General features: G+C 34.8%; 1 protein-coding gene across 2 annotated transcripts in view; it reads left to right on the top strand.

Moving 5' to 3' along the window:
• The window catches only part of RAP1A (RAP1A, member of RAS oncogene family), a 70,359-nt gene extending 52,253 nt beyond the window's left edge, over window positions 1-18,106 (top strand). For both annotated transcript variants that reach the window (XM_064488826.1, XM_064488827.1), the window contains exons 3-8: window positions 1,853-1,921; window positions 3,988-4,044; window positions 6,360-6,500; window positions 7,908-8,051; window positions 13,409-13,524; window positions 16,350-18,106. In XM_064488826.1, coding sequence (XP_064344896.1) covers window positions 1,853-1,921; window positions 3,988-4,044; window positions 6,360-6,500; window positions 7,908-8,051; window positions 13,409-13,495 — 498 coding nt within the window. In that variant the 3' untranslated portion in view covers window positions 13,496-13,524; window positions 16,350-18,106. The remainder of the gene's footprint in view (window positions 1-1,852; window positions 1,922-3,987; window positions 4,045-6,359; window positions 6,501-7,907; window positions 8,052-13,408; window positions 13,525-16,349) is intronic.
• Window positions 18,107-18,346: the final 240 nt, after the last annotated feature.

Genomic DNA, 18,346 nt, shown 5'->3' on the forward strand with positions numbered 1-18,346 from the left:
ATTAATTTTTACTTTTTTATTTATTTTTTTTAATGGAGGTACTGGGGATTGAGCCTCATGCATGTTAAGCCCGCACTCCACCACTGAGCTCTACCCTCTCCCCGCCCTGAGCATCTGTTATTTTAAATACAGCAAGTCCAATTCAGCAAGTCCCTTTCTGGAAATGTGTCCCACATATAAGTTCACATATACAAAATGACGTGATCAAGGATATCCATTACAACAGTCTTTATAGTGGCAAGAATTTGGAAACAACCTAAATGCCTACCAGTAGGGGCTAAGTAAGTTTTTAATACATATTTTGAGTAGAATACTATAGATCATTCAAAAGAATGCAGCAGCTCTACGTACACTGATAATGTAATGATATCCTGGATATTACTTAGGGGAAAAATGCAACCAAGTAGTGTAAACTACCAGGTATGTGTTATAAGAAAGGAAGGGTGGTGGCAGGGGTGGAGGGAGATAAAATTTTAAAAAAGCAAAGACTATTTCTACAAGGTTCAATAAGCTACAGATAGCATATCAGTTACTTCCTTCAGAGTGGAATTGGAAAAGGTGGTAGGTAGGGTTAGTTATGACTACATACTCTTTTGTGTCTTTTGCATTTTGTCCTGTGTCCATTAATTACCTTTTTAAAATAAATAAAATAGTTAAAACTCCATAGGAATTAACAAGGTTGTCTAGGGAGAGACTAGAGAGAGAAGAGAAGAACTCAGGACTGGGCTCTCAGTACCTCTCAACTTTTAAAGAGTAGATAGGATTGGAGGATCCAGAATAGAAGAACATACCAGGTACTTCAAGAATGTACCTTTGCTTGACTGCTTGGAAGTCAAGAGGAAAGAGATACTCTGGCAACACAGAGGTAGCTGCATGTGACAGAAGTAGCTTCAGTAAGGTGATGAGGCCATAACCACCCTGGGGTGGGCTGAAGAGTAAATGAGAGCTGAGGAAATGGAACCACCATTATAGACAGTTGAAGAAGTTGACTATATTCAAGTTAATCTATTTAGCTCAAACTAAAATAATGCATAAAATATTCCTCTGGCTAACTGAAGTGTGGATTTCCTCAGTCCACATTCTTAACCCTTGCTTTTAGGCAGTGATATACCAGACCTTGTTTTAAAACTGTGCAGGAAATAGTTCACAACCATCTTCTGTACTTCTTTTTTATTTACTGAATGATAAAATACCTAGTTTCTAGTCTTTGCTTACAAAAATCTTAGAGATAAAAGTAGAAAATCTGAAAAGGGTGAGTAGGCAGTGTTTTCCAATGAAAAGAGTAATAAGGCTTTAGAATCAGGAAGGCATGTGCTTGAATCTCACCTGGCAAATTGGAAAAATAACTACTTCTGGAGTGAATATGAAATTTAATGTGATTATAAATTTAATAAATTCCAGAAATTTTAATTGTCTCTTCTCTTTCCCACTATGATTAAAAAGACTTTCAAGACTTTTTAAAATTTAGAACCTATGTTTCCTTTGAGAGCATGAGATAAAAATTGCTGTTGATAAATGAAGGAATAATAGGAGTTTGATAAATTTTCACATTTTAATAAATAGAATCCATGTCCTTATTTGTATTTTGAAACGATATAGTAATGTTTTTAACAGTATAATGTCAGCAGCAGCATTGCTGACAGTTTTTAATGTGACTATCTTCTTTCATAAGTGTACTCTTTTATGAATGTATCCTTATATTAAAAAATGTTACTTTACAGTTGTATGTTTACCCATAGTTTTCACATAATTTCATTATATCTTTAGCACTTTGTGAGGTTAAGTAACTTTAAAAGAGGCTGATTTTTCTTTTAAGTCCTTAACTTTTGTCTGCTTTTTTTTTTTTCTCTAGACAGTTCAATTTGTTCAGGGAATTTTTGTTGAAAAATATGACCCAACGATAGAAGATTCCTACAGAAAGGTAAAATGTGAAACTTGTATACACATGCTTACAAGTAGTTTCTTATGACTTTAAATTTGGTCTATGGAATTGCTTTTTTGAAAATAGTTTTGAGAAATGGTACAGCGATTCTGTATCTGTTTTTAAAAGTTTCATCAAGGCAAAATTTTTTCACAGAATATTGCTTTGCTCTAGAGAGCTCCATGTTCTGTTACTGTTTAGTAATTTGTTCTCTAATGTATGCATTTTCCTGGTAGAGAATTTTTTTAATGTGAAAAAATTGCATATAAATAGTAGGTATATTTTTGATGACTCTTTTTGTGAACTAAAATTAAGATCATTTTATGCTTGAAGTTATCCAGTGACTGAAAGTTATTTTTGTTTAGTTATGTAGTAACTTTAAAGATATTTCACCTTTAGACTATAAAAAATTAGGTAATTGGAGCCCGTATGCTACTATAATGGTGGATACATACATTTGTCCCACCCAACCCATAGAATGTACAACACCAAGAATAAAACTGCAGACTATGGACTTTGCATGATAATGATGTGTTGACGTAGGTTCATTGATTCTAACAAATGTACCACTCTTGTGGGATACTGATAGTGGGGAGGCTGGCAGGGAGCAGGAAAAGAGTATATGGGACCTCTGCTTTCTGCTCAGTTTTGCTGTGAACCTAAAACTGCTTTTTAAAAAGTAAAGCTTATTAAAAAGGACAAAAGATTTAAATAGTCGTTTTTGACAAAAAATACTGGTTTTTTTTAATTATAAGACTTGCTGGAATTGGGGAGAATTTGCATGATTTCATTTCCCAAGTGTGTTATGAGGTAGGGGGGTTGGGGGAGGAGCTAGTGTTGTAAGAAAGACTCGTAGCCAACAGTATACCAACAACAAGAAAAAGCTTAAACCTACCTTTCAACAAATGGGAAAGGATTGCTTTGTTGGATGTTTTAGAATTTACCTTAAACAGTGCTATAACTTTGGCTGAATTAAGTTCAGTAAGCCTACCGACAGAGCAGTTTCACTGTCTCTAAATTGGAAATAAAATCGTGATACATTGAGAAACCGCAGACCTAATTCATCATTCATCGAACATGCCCATTTACAGATTGTGCAGTTCATTGTCACGTTAGTCCCGTAAGTCGTGGCACTCGGAATTTGTGCTCCTCATCAGCCCCTTATCTGACACAGAAGTGGAGTTTAAAATACTCCTTACGTTGGTTAATATGTTTATTTTTAGAAGACAGCGTTGCATTACTGAAATTTCCCCCAAATAAGTTGCTGGTTAAAGCTTTAACTACAAATGGAGATCTGTACCAAGAATGCTAAAGATTTAACACTTTTCTTAATCCCTCCTTTATTAAAATTTTTCCACACACTTAATAGTTGATACTTTCTTTAGGCCAACTTTCTCTTATTCTATAAAACACTGGGAAAATAGAATGCAATATATAAAATTTCACCTTATGCACACAGCTTTTCCAAAGAAGTACCTTTTTCTTAGTCTTAAACTGTATGAGTTCAGTGTTATTCTGTGTTCCCTTTATCACTTAAATTAAATTTTCCTCTGTATTAAATTTGGGGCATATTATAGTAAAACTTTAACAACTTGGACGTGGTAAGTTGGCAGAATTTTCTTTATCCCCAAATCTTGACTCTGTTTTGAGCTACTTAATACTGTTGTGCTTTTGTTTTGTAGATACTATAAATATACATACTTTATATATTTTTATCCTGTTAGAACTATACCTGCTTGTTGCAGTTTTTCTTGAATCACAGAACATGACCATTGCCTTCTAATAATAACAAAAATCATTACTCAGAATTCATAGTGGTCAGAAAATATCTAAATGCAGCATTAACAGCCCTGGCTTCTGTGTATTAATAGAATACGTTTGAGACCTCCTGTTCTTTATTGTAATACCAAGTCAAGTCTCCACCAGTACAGCACACTGCTAGAGAACATGGTTTTGTAGCTGTTAATAGACACTTTGAGTGAAGAGGTGGGAGGAAAACAGACTGACATTTTGACGTTAACTTTTTCATCCCCCTCCACCCCCCACCCCCACCCCCACCCCAACAGCAAGTTGAAGTAGACTGCCAACAGTGTATGCTCGAAATCCTGGATACAGCGGGAACAGTAAGGATGTTTTCTTTTCTTTTCTTTCTTTTTTTTTTTTTTTTTTTTTTTTTTTTTTTTGATAGATTTTAATTTGTGAACAGGCTTTTTTCACCCGAATGTTTCCTCTGATAGAAGCATTTGTTCTGATTAAGAACTAAGTCTCTAAATGTAGGGCTTCTTAAATTTTCTTATGTTCATAAAATGATCTGTAATGTATTTAATGCCCACATATCACTGTTAAATTGTATGTTGTGTTCACCTGCAGAAATCTGTGTGTTCAGTTTCTTTTCCTTGTATTGAGGTAAGGATTATGCTATTACAGTTTAAGAAGGTATTTTACTTCCAGTATTTTAGTTAGAGAGGTATTTCTCTGTGTTTAAATACGACTGTGTCTTGATACCATGGTCATTCATTTTTGTAGAAATTGGTTTTGCTTTTTATTAATATTTTAACATCTCAAGAGGCTGGTGACAGTGTTTTCTTTAGGATTATTTTGAGCCTTATTTTTCACATTCTTAAATGAGTATGACATTCATACTTCAGGGGTGCTTATAAAGATCAAATGAGAAAGTGATTATAAATCACTTGGCACAAAATGCCTTTTATATAGTATGAACTCTGTGTATTTGCTTTTACTTTCATTGTCTTCATTTGTCATCACCTTTTAAATTTTGTTATAAATTAATGATTTTATTCTGCCACAAAAAGTGCACACATTAAGTGATTTTTCCCCCCTTCATACACATAGGCTTTACCTTTTAGGTAATTCTCAGCTTTAAAATGGATGGTATTCTTCAGTGTTTTTAAGTTTTTTAAAATTCAGCAGAAATATCCCCACTATAATTTTATAAACGGTGAGAAAGTTTTAGGTCAAAAAGAAAAAAGCAGACTGGAGCAATTTAGAGTACTAATTATACCATACATTTCCATTCTTTTGTGGCAAAATGGATCTTGATTCCAACGGTAAGCTTTGGATCACTGGAACTACATCTTTCTTTTATCAGTTGAATCAAAGGCCTCCCACTCTTGCCACTCCCCCTACCCCCAATTTTCCTAGCTTCTGAAATAGTAATAATTCTCCTTTGTTCCCAGAGACTCCAGCAGTTAAAAAAAAAAAACTTTCTACTTCTTGCTTTCACTGCCTCCACAAGTGTAAGGGCATTCTTTCTTCTTGCTCTTGTACAAATGAAGGGTGTTTTCCCACACCGCAGAGATCTTTCCTTTGTCCTCTCAAATATCTTGTATTTCTCCCATCCTAGCACTCAGCACGCTGTTATTATTTACTATTTACTTGCCTGTCCCCAGTGCCTTGCGTGAAGTTTTGAAAGCACGTGATGCTCATTAATCTTGTTCTAGGTCACTCCTTACTCTTTGAAGATTTTTGCTTACTCTCTCCAACTCTGCTTTAGTAAGAATTTTTGGTGATTTTAGTATCCAAATAGAATTTTTCAGGTGTCATAGATGATCCAGTAGCTTGGCCTGTATCAGTTCCTGACCTCCATCCTGCTTTAGCCTTTCATGCCCATGGTCTTACCCTAGACTGTGATTACCAATAACCTAATACCATCCTAATCTCATTTTCAAGTGTCCCATGCTTCACTCACCACCTCTTGATTTTCCATCTCACCTCCTTTATACCCTTCAGCTTCACTGGAACTTGCAGCCCATTTATCCTAACACCTTTGATTCTTACTCATATCCTCAACCCCCTGTTTGCATAGCTTCGAATCCGTGGTCTGTCATTCATAATCAGTCCTCTGCGTATAACCTTAACTCCCTTGACTTTTCAGCAACCTTTGACTCAGTTGATCACTATCCTTCTCTGTAAATATTTTATTCATTTGGCTTCCAGGAAACAACACGTGCTTGGTTTTCTCCCTGTGTCATTCATTACTCCTAAGTTTCCTTTCCTGATCTGTCTTCATCTCCCTGACCTTTTAGTGTTAGAGGGCCTCAGGGTTCAGTACTTGGACTTCTCTTTTCTAACAGCACTACTTTGGAGATTATTTTCTATAGCACCAAAATAATTTAGTTAAAAATCTGTATACAAAAAGGAATTATACATATATGTGTTTTTATAAATCACACAGAAGTAAATTAAAGCCGCTAAAATTTCCCTTCTAATCCTAGTTTATTGTCGTTTCTAGTCATGTGAGTGGGGGACAGAAACATTCACTCCAGAGTTTCTAGTAACCATGTACCATGTCTTATGTTTCATGTCATGATAACATGTAGTAAAAACTTCAGTAGCTCACTTGTAATTATTCTGATTGAAACTGTTTCAATATACATTCAAGAAGTCATATTTATAATTGCATATTTTTTAATTATAGGAGCAATTTACAGCAATGAGGGACTTGTATATGAAGAATGGCCAAGGGTTTGCATTAGTATATTCTATTACAGCTCAGTCCACATTTAATGACTTACAGGACCTGAGGGAACAGATTTTACGGGTTAAGGACACAGAAGATGTAAGTATTTTTCTCCTATAAAGAATACTGCCCTCTCTCTGTGGCCATATAGAAAGTGTCCGTTTTCTCTATCAGTAGGGGATTTGGAAGGTATCTACCACATGCCTAAAAGAGCTCCTGTGACCAAAAAATGTTTACGCTTTTTAAATTTACCTACAGATTATATTCAGAGATGATTAGAAAAGGAGGAGGACATGTATGTGAAGTGTACACTGTCCTACGTGAGTCATGAGTGCAGTAGAGGAAGAAGAGCCCGAGTACTTGGTAGAAGTGGGATCCAGGTCGGGCTTTGAAAGGTGGTAGTTATGTCAGACAGTGTTCACAGAACATTATTAAGAACCATAATGGTATGTGCCCGTTTCTAACATTCTGTTGGTATAGTTTTTACTTAGAGTTTGAATTAAATGTTAAATATTTTGAATTAAAATGTTAAAGATTTTAACTGAGTTTTTTTTTATTTTTGTTTTAGAATTCTTGTTTTATTTGATGAATAGCATCATCATTGTGCGTTTTGGCAAAGATGAAATGTATATTTTACATGTGCGCCTCAGTTTTGAGCTGCAAAGCGTTCTTTTCAAAAGTTGCATAAATTAGGATATAAAATTTCATTTGTACCTTCCTTTCTGTTTTTGTGTGTTCTCTCTCATTATTAATGGGAACATGTGCACCTGCTCAGGACCTTCATTTTGGGTGATCATTGTAGGCGGGAGGGATTTGCACCATATGACTCATGACCAACCGTAACCTGATGAATAGTTCTCTTTCTTCCCATGACTAATTCATCTGAAAGAGTTCTCTTTTCATAGGAAATTACATGCAAATCACTGAATTCTGGTAATGTTAATCTCTTTGTCCCATGCAATAAACTAAAGAAGATTGAGTTACAGATGAAGACGTCGCTGCTTAGTGGCTTTATTTTTATTGTTACTCTTCCTGAACATCTCACCTAAGCTGGTCTTCATATCTAGATGGCAATTGTACGGGTAGAACTTATTGCTGTGTTGGTCTTGCCACTACTTTTGGCATTTGTTGGTCCTGTGAGAGTGAGGCAGTTAAACCATAGTTGGGACCATTGAGTACATTCTTTGTATTGCAGGAGGTTCCTTTTTCTTCAGATTTTTCTACTTGATATTCAGCTATTAGTATTGGTCCACATAAGAATTTTGGGATTGTATTCTTAAAATAATTTAGCAGATCTGCATTGTAGGATCCCTTCCATATTTTTTTCTGTCTGTTCTCCCTCCATCTTCCCCCCAACACACATATATAAGCCATTTTTTAAGCACTTGGTGAAGCTTATAGTCCTAACTAGCACATTTCAGTTGGTGGTGGGTAGTTGCTTATTTATTGGAGGCTGAGTGACAAGTATGTTAGTGCTTATTGTATGTTTCTTTTTCCTTCCCACAGGTTCCAATGATTTTGGTTGGCAATAAATGTGACCTGGAAGATGAGCGAGTAGTTGGCAAAGAACAGGGTCAGAATTTAGCAAGACAGTGGTGTAACTGTGCCTTTTTAGAATCTTCTGCAAAGTCAAAGATCAACGTTAATGAGGTAACCTACAGCTGCTAGGCAGCACAAATAAGTATCTTTTTAGTTTCCTTTCTTTTAACAGCCAAAAACAATTTTTTTAAAAAAAAGAAAAAAAATGGTGTTTTTTTTTTAAAGTAGTCTTTATCAGTTTATGGAAAACACTTAAGTAATTCCTAGAAACCGTATTTCTTCTGCATAAAATTCTTTGCTGGCTCTGATGAGGACACTTATATTTACCTTACTGGCAAAGAAGAAGTTTTAATTAAAGAATATGTTTAAAGTCCTGCTAAGCCTCTAAATGATATGCCAGAAAGTGGTGTGTGAAAATTACCACATCACCCTTGTATTATAACAGTTACCTATGCAGATGTGTGTGAATGGGTTGTAAAGTCAAGTAGAAAAATACCAAAATCAAAGTAGTTATTGTAATGAAAGATATCACAGAATTTGGTGTTTTTAGTCCTGCTTCCCTTTGGTGCATGACTCAGAGGGAGAAATCTGTGTGAGTGTGGATGGATATGGAACTGAAATTCACTCGGTCTTTTAGGTCTGATACAGCAGCTGCACAAGGCTTTTTTTTGTCCATGACTTAAGCACTCCACTATCTTGAGAACATAGCTGGGGATAGGAATGCTTAACCAGTAAGCTTGCCTGCCTGGGTGTAAAGGGCCAGTAGTTTACTGGATCCCTAAAAGACCAGTGTAATCCCAGCTGCTACCACCACATCCAAGCCAAACTTAAGAAGTTCCCTTTGCTTTTGTTAATTTTAACATAATTTTAACATAACAGTAGGTTTCTTTCCTTTCCCGATAGTGCAGAAGTCTTCATTTGCCATTTGTAGCATCACAGGTAATCAATCAGAGTTCAGCACACTTGCAGCATAAGTGAGAGTTAAGAGTGGGTTAGGTTATTCGAATCCTGTGTGTTTTTGCTTGCTGTTCCTCTCTGGTCTTTGGTTCTGTGGATCACTTTTCCTTGACTAATATGGTTGTAGACTATTATCTGACTTTTTAAATGACCAAATTACTTTAAACATGCAACAGGAAAAAAATTTAAGCTTGCTTCAAATCCTCTGTTTTACAAATAATCAGAAATATCAGTTTGCTTTTTAGGTAAAACTAATTTTAGTAAATACATGAATATAAGAAATCCATAACTTACTTATTCAGCAAGTATTTGTTGTATCCTCATATGCCTCGCTCTTGGTTAGGCACCAGGGTAACAGTTACCTGGACAGATACTATTGCTGCCCTAAAAAAGTGTGCATCCTAATGGGGAACAAGTCCTGCTGAGATCTTCAAGAGTACTTATTTCTTACTCACTGCCAAGTAAATAAAAGGAAATATGACATGCTTCTAGTTTCAACTTTCTTTTTGGTGGACAGTTTCATAGATGCTGTTTTGAAAAACATAACTAATCGTAAAATTTTAATTTTTGGTACAGTCTTACCACCCACCCCCCCCACCCCCAAAAAAAGAGAGACTTAACTTTGAGGTGAAACACATTAGGATTAATGAATGAGTTGGCCAGGGGAACAGTAGTGCAAGGTCACCATCTTCAGAATGGTTGTTAGAGATCTAGTTCCTTCCTGTCCTTGTTGTCACCCTCACTAGTGCCCACCTACCAACTTCATAGGGCTCAGCTGGCGCTGGGTTGGGCCAGGGTCCAGTGAATACAATGGACAGAAGGTGTTCCTTACCTTTATTTATTTAATGAATTTACATATGGTTAAGCATTACGTATTTGTGGGAATTTACATGCTACTAAAACTCCCACTGGATTTCAGTTTCCAGTGCAGCAGAGCTGCTTATTCACAATAGCCTTGTTAAAGTCAACTCTTGACATAAAAGTTTATAAAAACAAAAATAGAAAAACAATACAATAAAATGAAATACTCTAGCTACTTAAAGATCTTGACTCTTTTGGAAAACATGCTAACTTTATGCTAGAAATTCTTGAGAGTGTAATAATTTGTTTCTTATCACATTTCTCTCTTTATAGCCTGATAATCCAGCTGCAGAGTTTTTGGGGTAGTTAATAGTTCCTCAGACAGCTAATGCTTTAAATATATGTGTGTGATATCTGAGTGTGTGAAGATAGAGAAAGCATACTTTCATACGATTCGACTCTTGGACTCAAATTTGAAATCATGCAGGGACATACTGCTTAACTAAACTGCCCTCTAATTCTCTACTTTTTATATCAGAGAATATATATGTATTTATATCAGAAAATATATATATATTTAAAACTTAAAAAAAAATTCCTGTTCACACCATTTGTGCTGTGTTCTGAAAGTAGTATGTAACTGTATCAAAATAACATCACTCGTAATCAAGAATTAATTATTCTTTGCTGATGCTGGAATAATAATTGAAATCAAGACATCCCAATTAAGGAATGACAGATTGAGAAATTATTCTGTGTTCCCTTTAGATTTTTCTGTAGTTCAGAGAGATGAGGAAGAACCTAGGCTGAGGACTTTATATTTAACCAAATAACTATAGTTCGAACTTGCCTTCATCACTGAACCAGCTGCTGCTGTGAGGTAGGCACTGTTTGCCAAAGAAATCCTTGAGGACATACCACAAAACCAGTTACCATTTTGTGTAATACCAGAAACCCAAACTTGCTAGCATGAAGAAACATGTCGTTTTGATTAATTTACTGTGTTAGTTTGTCCTTTTGTTACTTTTCATTTTATAGCTTATGCACTGAGGCTAGGAAACTAATGAGATTTTGTTTGTGCCTTATGCATATTAAGTTATTGAAGGGCTTTGAGTTGTGAAACAGAAATTACCATTTGTTCATAAATTCTGTGTTTTCAACCTTCTTAGAAATAAAATAATAGAGTTGAATGGTTTGAAGGCAGTGAGTAGGGAGGATGGATGAAAAAGAAAATATAAATGAATCACTTTTTTAGCTTTGGGTGGGTTATCCCCCCAACAATTAATTTAGCCTTGTAAGTTTAGGATTATTATTTTTTAATTGAAGTAATAGTTACTGTATAATATTATGCAAGTTACAGGTGTACAGTAAAAATCTACAATTTTTAAAGGTTATTCTCCATCTATATTTATTATAAAATATTGGCTATATTCCCTGTGTTGTAGAATGTATTCTTGTAGATTATTTTATACCTAATAGTTTGTATCTCTTAGTCCTCTGCCCCTATATTACAACTTCTTTATACATTCATTTGTTGATGGACACTTAGGTTGCTTCCATATCTTGGCAATTGTAAATAATGCTGCTATGAACATTGGGGTACCTTTCCTTTTTTTAATTAGTAGGAGTTTGTTTTGTTTTGTTTTGTTTTCAGATATATACCCAGGAGTGGAATTGCTAGGTCATATGGTAGTTCTGTTTTTAGTTTTTTAAGAAATCTCCACATTGTTTTCCATAGTGGCGAGACCAATTCACATTCCCACCAACAGTGTGCAAGGGTTCCCTTTTCTCCATATCCTTGCCAACATTTGTTATTTATATTCTTTTTGGTGATAGCTATTCTGACAGATGTGAGGTGATATCTCATTGTGATTTTTATTTGCATTTCCTGATGATTAGTGATGTTGAGCATCTTTTCATGTACATTTCCTCTTTGGAAAAATGTTCAGTTCTTCTGCCCATTATTAAATCAGATTATTTGGTTTTTTTGATGCTGAGTTGTGTGAGCTGTTTATATTTGTTGGCTAGTAATCCCTTATCAGCTTAGGACCATTTTTGAAAAAAAGGTAAATAGAAGTTGTTTTATCTGAGTACCATCTTCACAAATATAGACTAATAATTTTTTTATCGACATATAACCAATAATTTTTAAAATATTTTACTTTCAAAACTTTCTGGAAAGATATAAGAACGATAAAAAGAATTTCTGTTTACCCTTTCTCCAGATTCACCAGCTATTAAAATTTGTCACATATGTTTGCATATCACTCTACCTTACTCCTAAATATATTAGTGTGTGTACTTTTAGATCAAAGACATTCTTTTACACAACCGCAGCACAATCATTAAAATCAAGAAAATAGATATTGACATAGTATATATTCAGTGCATATTGACATTTTGCATATAATGCCCCTAAAAGCTAGGACATTTTGAAACACTTCCACAGAGCACTGTTTATTACAGGTGGGTAATAGAGCTTCTGTGATACTTGTTTCTATCCCAGGTCATTAGTAAATGAGTGTTTGCATTTCATAACAAAGAATTAAATTTAGCTGATCTGTTTCATGTTGCAACACTTTGGCATACTTATTAATTCTGTAACTCATGTGTATATATGATATAAACATAAGAGAATTGAAATAACCTACTTCTGTGAAATAAGTCGTATTGTATTTTTGTCCTTGACACCTTGCATTTTTCATCCAAAATGAATCTAAAAGATTTATTAACAGATATTGTCACTTTAAATTAGTAGTCACAAACTTTTTCTATTTGTCACTTTAACCAAAATTAACATCACAAAAATCATATGCTTTTTCATGTGATACCTTGAAAGGAACACAATATCTCTTTTGTCCTTTTCCAGCTAAAAATGCATAACATGAATCTGATCATGAGGAAACATCAGACAAACCCAGGTTGAAAGTTACTAGCCAGTATTTTTTCAGAAACAACAATGTCGTGAAAGAAAAAGGTGGAGGAACTGTTCCAGATTTTAAAAGATTAAAGTGACAACAAATTAAATGCACTGTGTGATCTTGGATAGGTCCTTTTGGGGGAGTTGGAAAATTGGAATTTGCATTGTAGATAATACAAAGTAATGAAACAGTGCTTAAATGTTTTGAATGTGATAACTGATGTGGTTATATAAGAGAATATCCTTGTTCTTAAGAAATACACACTCAACTATTAAAGGACCTCTGGCATGCGGACTACTTGCAAATGGTTTAGAAAAGAAAGAGAGAAAAAGAAGAGAGAGAGAAAAGATAAGGTACACTTGGCAAGATGTTACTGACTGGTGAATATGGTGAAGAATATGCATGAATTCTTGGTACTATTCTCGTGCCTTTTCTGTATGTTTGTAGTTTTTGAAAAAATAAAGCCACTATGAAGATTTAAGTTAATAATTAAGTTTTGAAGCACAGAAGATTCCATGAAGAATATAACTTCACTACCTTATTTTTCACTACTAATTCTGTTCATTAATTTGTTACTGAGTATCTAAGAGCAAGCGCATTTCCCGCATTGTAAATACGCAGGTGCTGCTTTACCCTGACTGAAAGTTATCTGGGTCTTCTAAGAAATCTGTTAAAGCAGCAAAATATAGTTCCAGGAGCAGAATAATATTTAACAAAACCAAGATTGTTCGTGGAACAGGGTCTCAAATGTTAGTCAAATAAGTAAATTTTTTTCTTGTTTTTATTTAGATATTTTATGACCTGGTCAGACAGATAAATAGGAAAACACCAGTGGAAAAGAAGAAGCCTAAAAAGAAATCATGTCTGCTGCTTTAGACCCGCCGTAAGCAGCAGCTCTGAGCCAGGTGAGATGCTAAAAGCGGAACAGATGCCTTTCTCATCCTCTTACTTTGGGCTTTCCCCATTAACCACTTCCCATTTCAGCTATTAGGGTATTTCCAGGCTTCTGTAATTTGTAGATATGTTCATCTGTTGGATAATTTGTCTCTTTCCCCATTGGAGTCTAAGCTGTATGAGAGAGGGCAAGGACCACATCTGTTTTGCTCACCAGTATGTTCCCAGTGCCTGGTATAGAATGGGAAAAAAATAGTGGTCGAGTGAATAGAAAGCCTTCCAAGGTCACACCCAAATTTATGCTGAATTGAAGTGGAACAGTGGTTCACCTGAAAAAAAAAAAAAGAGAGAAAGCGTTTGATGAATTATTTCAAAGTGAGCACATCCATATATATCAGTAATAGGCATTCCTCCTCAAATGTAATCCCAGCCCTGATTCCTGACATGATGGATTAGTTTTGCCTCTCTTTGAATTTAACAGAAACAAAAACATGTAATGTGTTATTTTCTGTCTGCCTTCTTTCACTCAGAAATGTTTTTGAGAATTATCCTTGTTGCATATAGTAATAGTTCATCTTTATTGTATGACTATAGTCACAATATAATTTCTGCATTCTGCTATTGATGGACATGTGAGGTCTTTTCAGGAACTAACATGATTCCTTTGCACGTTCCTGAACAAGCCTTTAGGTGCGTGTGTACGCTTTTGTTTGGTGTGTATATGCAGGAATGGAGTGGCCAGTAATACACTGTGTATGTGGTTAGCTTTAGTAGATACTGCTGAGAAGTTTTTCTTTGTCAAAGTAGTTGTGCCAGTTTACACACCTATCAGCAGCTTATGAATTCCACGTCCTCCCCAAACTTGGTATTATCAGTCTTTTTAACTTGAACCACGCCGCTGGATGTGTGGTGTTTTGTCAATGCAGTACTGCTAATCATTTCTTCTCAGGAATGGATTGACTTCTTTCAAATGTTTCTTCTGTAGGTCTCCGAGTAGTAGTTGACATTAAGTACCACTCAAGTTTTCATTAAGTGAACCCATTGGAGAGAAATTAGTGGCCGCATTGAAGCTGCCTATCAAGTGAGAAACCAGGCCATGTGGGACCATTTGTTTGTTTTTCTTTAATTATATGTTTAAGTCCCCTGAATGGTTTCTACTTATGTTCATCAACTCTATAAACATTACCATAAAAGAATATTTTCATAGAGTAGGTTTATGATGTAATTTGATACTAATTATGGGACTATTACTAAACTTGGTCCGTTTAAAGGAAAGTCAATTGCTCCCCACTTGAGAGCTAGTTGTGCTAACTCTTGTAAGTCTCTGGGGTCCATTTAGTAGATTACCTCTTCCAGAGCACCAAATAAACTAATATGTGCTTCCTTAGAGATATGAATGAATCTCTCTCTTCAGGGAAACAACTGAGTAATTGTACCCTCTTTTGAAATGAAGGTAGAGGGAAAACAGACAGAAAGGAGAAAAAGGGCACAGATTGCCTCTGGTACTCAGACTTAGGAAAAACAGCTTTCTGGCCAAATGGTTCCTTTAGGCTTTTAGTGAAATCTTGAGTCAATAACTTTAAATCACCAGCTCCCTGAAAGTGATTATTGTTAAAATTGCTGGTATTTTTGTTTCTTTAGGTAAGCGTACGGAGGTTTAAAAAGATGAGAACTTCAATTCCTGTTCTGAAATACATTATTTAACTCTTTTATAGTTAGTTGACTGGCTCATTCTTATCCTTATCTTAACTGACCCTAGTTGAATTTCCAGTTCTCAGAAAATATCCTTTTAGCTTACGTTTAAAGGAAAAGGTGCCATCTCCTGGCCTGTTGTGAAAATTCATTCATATTCAACCCTACACTGTACTACTGTGAGTTTTACCTTAGGGAGCAAGATCTTGACCCAGATCTACAAATAAGACTTCCATCTTGGACGCATAAATTCTTAGGCTCTGATATGTAATTCAGTTTACAGTATGTAAGTTACCAGAGTATATGTACAGAGTATGTATGTTACCAGAGATCTCTGTGGATATTTGGTTATACCAAATAGTAGGTCACTTAGTAATCAGAATACTTTGCAGCGTATTTATTTGTGATTATAGACTTGAAGTACCATGTTGATCCCATTTAAAAGGTACCGAGATTTGGGGTAAAATTAAATAGCAACTATGAACATTGTTAGTAAGAGTATGTGGACTTTAAGGGAAAGCTTATCTAGTCTTAGCCTTTAGGCAAAATTGTATTGAAACACGTTAATCTCTTTCTAATATGACCCCCTTTTTTAAAACTGAGGAAACAAATTCATCTTCAGGAAGTTCTTCCTTTAACCTAATTCTTTTCTGTTGAACATTAAAACTTAGAGTTTTCTGCCCTTCAAAATGGGGATCAGCTCTTTTTGTGTCGTCTCTTCTTGTCCTAGCCTGAATTGGAAGTGGTATCCTGATACATATATACAGTCATAAAATGGCTGAATAAAGAATTTCTCATGGAAAGTTTATGCAGGAAGGAGTTGTTTCCTTAATGGAAAAGGAACTTTTAAAAATAAGATGATAATGGGGTAGAAATAATATAATTACTGTTTTCCTCTTTACAGACAGGACTGCCAGATATATTGTGAAACACTTGAGTACAATAAAACTATTTTTGAAACATTTTTTAAGGGAGTTTAAAATAGCCTTGTTACTATATCAGTTTAATTTAGCTCTCTAGTTATGATCAGCCAAAACCATTGTTTCTTTCTGTATTTTTGGATATCTGCTTACTTACTGTCATCTTCTGACATCAGGAGATTAACTGTATGTAAATATGTATCTGTATTTATTCAATGTTCTAGATTACAGGAATGAAGAACTGTTGCCTAATTGGAAAGTGCCAGCATTCCAGACTTCAAAAAATAAATCTGAAGAGGCTTCTCCTGTTTTATATATTATATGAAGAATTTAGATCTTATATTGGTTTGCACAACTTCCCTGGAGAAAAAAAATTGCTCTGTGTATATCTCTTGGAAAAATAAGACAATAGTATTTCTCCTTTGCAATAGCAGTTATAACAGATGTGAAAATAAATATACTTGACTCTAATATGATTATACAAAAGAGCATGGATGCATTTCAAATGTTAGATATTGCTACTATAATCAAATGATTTCACATTGACCTTTTTATCATGATTCCTCCCTGTCAAGCACTAAAAAGTTGAACCATTACACTTTATATCTGTAATGATATAGATGATGAAATTTCCCCTCAACTCGTTGCAGCGGATAACTTTTTTGAGTCATTGACTTCATTTTATATTTAAAAAATTATGAAGTATCATTCTGTCATTATATCTAATTAAAATTGTTTGTGCATAATGCTTTGAAAAATGGGTCTTTTATAGGGAAAAAAACTGGGATAACCAATTTCTATGGCTTTCAAAGCTAAAATATATAATATACTAAACCAACTCTAATATTGCTTCTTGTGTTTTACTGTCAGATTAAATTACAGCTTTTATGGATGATTAAATTTTAGTACATTTTCATTTGGTTTGTGTGTTTTTGTTATTGTTTATAGATTTAAGGCCTTCATTTTATAATGATCACATCGTTTAAATGCAGCAATAGCTCCTTTCTGGCTGGTACCTGCAGAACACTTGGCTTTAAACCCCTAAGTAAATGGTGATTTCTCTACGAACAGACCTCGCACTTTCTCTTCTAGATATATTTATTCCTATTATACAGTAAAATACATCAGCCTACATACAATAGTTTTGTATATTCTCTCTTGATCTTGAAGATTGTATCTTATTGAATAAAATATCCCACTGTGTATTATTTTTATATGTAAAAAGATAAGTTTAATACTGTATCAGGGTTTAACTTTTACTATTTCAAATGTTCTACAGCTTGTAATTTCATCAAGAGAATCCTTTTGCCATTGTTAATTTGTTGAGTATAAGTCCACCAATGAAATGTTATGTAAAAAGTTTTCAAATTTGCTTTATAATAGATTGAAGACTGAGAGAAGTGGGTGAAAGTGAAAAAGCATATGAAGGATGTGTCAGTTGCTTTTTCTTCAACTCTGTATGTAGTATAGTGGTCGTAGTGTGGGAAAGATTGCTAAGTTAAATCTTCAGCTGGCTAGGTAGTGGTGCTTTTCCTTCCCAATTTTTTTTTTCCATTTTTTACAAAAGGTGGAGCATAAATAGGACATGGACCTAGGGTGATCTGACTTCTGTACACCAGAGGGGTTGAGCAGAACAGCTTGTTAGCCGGTTAAGTGCTGGAAAAGGGAAGAAACAAGCAAGAAAACCCTGTGCCTTGTCCCCGAATATTGAGGAGGAGACCAGTCCTAGAAAGTCCAAATCATCACTCAGGGATCTTGATGCTGTCTCATTGCAGCTAGGTGTGAAGCAGTGTTCATGCCTTTGCTGAGGCTTTCCAGGAGTGTGGTCAGCCCCGTCGGTTACCAAATTGAAATTTAAAGATCAGATTTCAAGTGTAAGCTCTGACCAACCTGAGAAAATGTTGTAATATTGTAAAAAAAAAATTTTTTTTGAAAATTGTATTCTTGTAAGTTTCTAATAAACTTAGTTACCTAATACTTATCTTCTACTGATCCAGTTATACATATGTCTGGGATTGAGGGGCCAAAAATCTAATAAATGCAATAAATTAAAAAAAAACAAGTAAGAGAAGCATTAGGGCCAGTGCAGGTCAGGGTGGCAAATTTTAAGGTCCTCTTAAGTCATTCTGCTTTAGAACCCACCTCTCAGATTTCCTCTGGACTTAAAAATCATAGATAAACATCTCATAAAGGAGTAAACAGTTCTAAATATTACCTGTTA

The sequence above is a fragment of the Camelus dromedarius genome, chromosome 9, assembly GCF_036321535.1.
Source record: "Camelus dromedarius isolate mCamDro1 chromosome 9, mCamDro1.pat, whole genome shotgun sequence".
NCBI lineage: Eukaryota > Metazoa > Chordata > Mammalia > Artiodactyla > Camelidae > Camelus > Camelus dromedarius.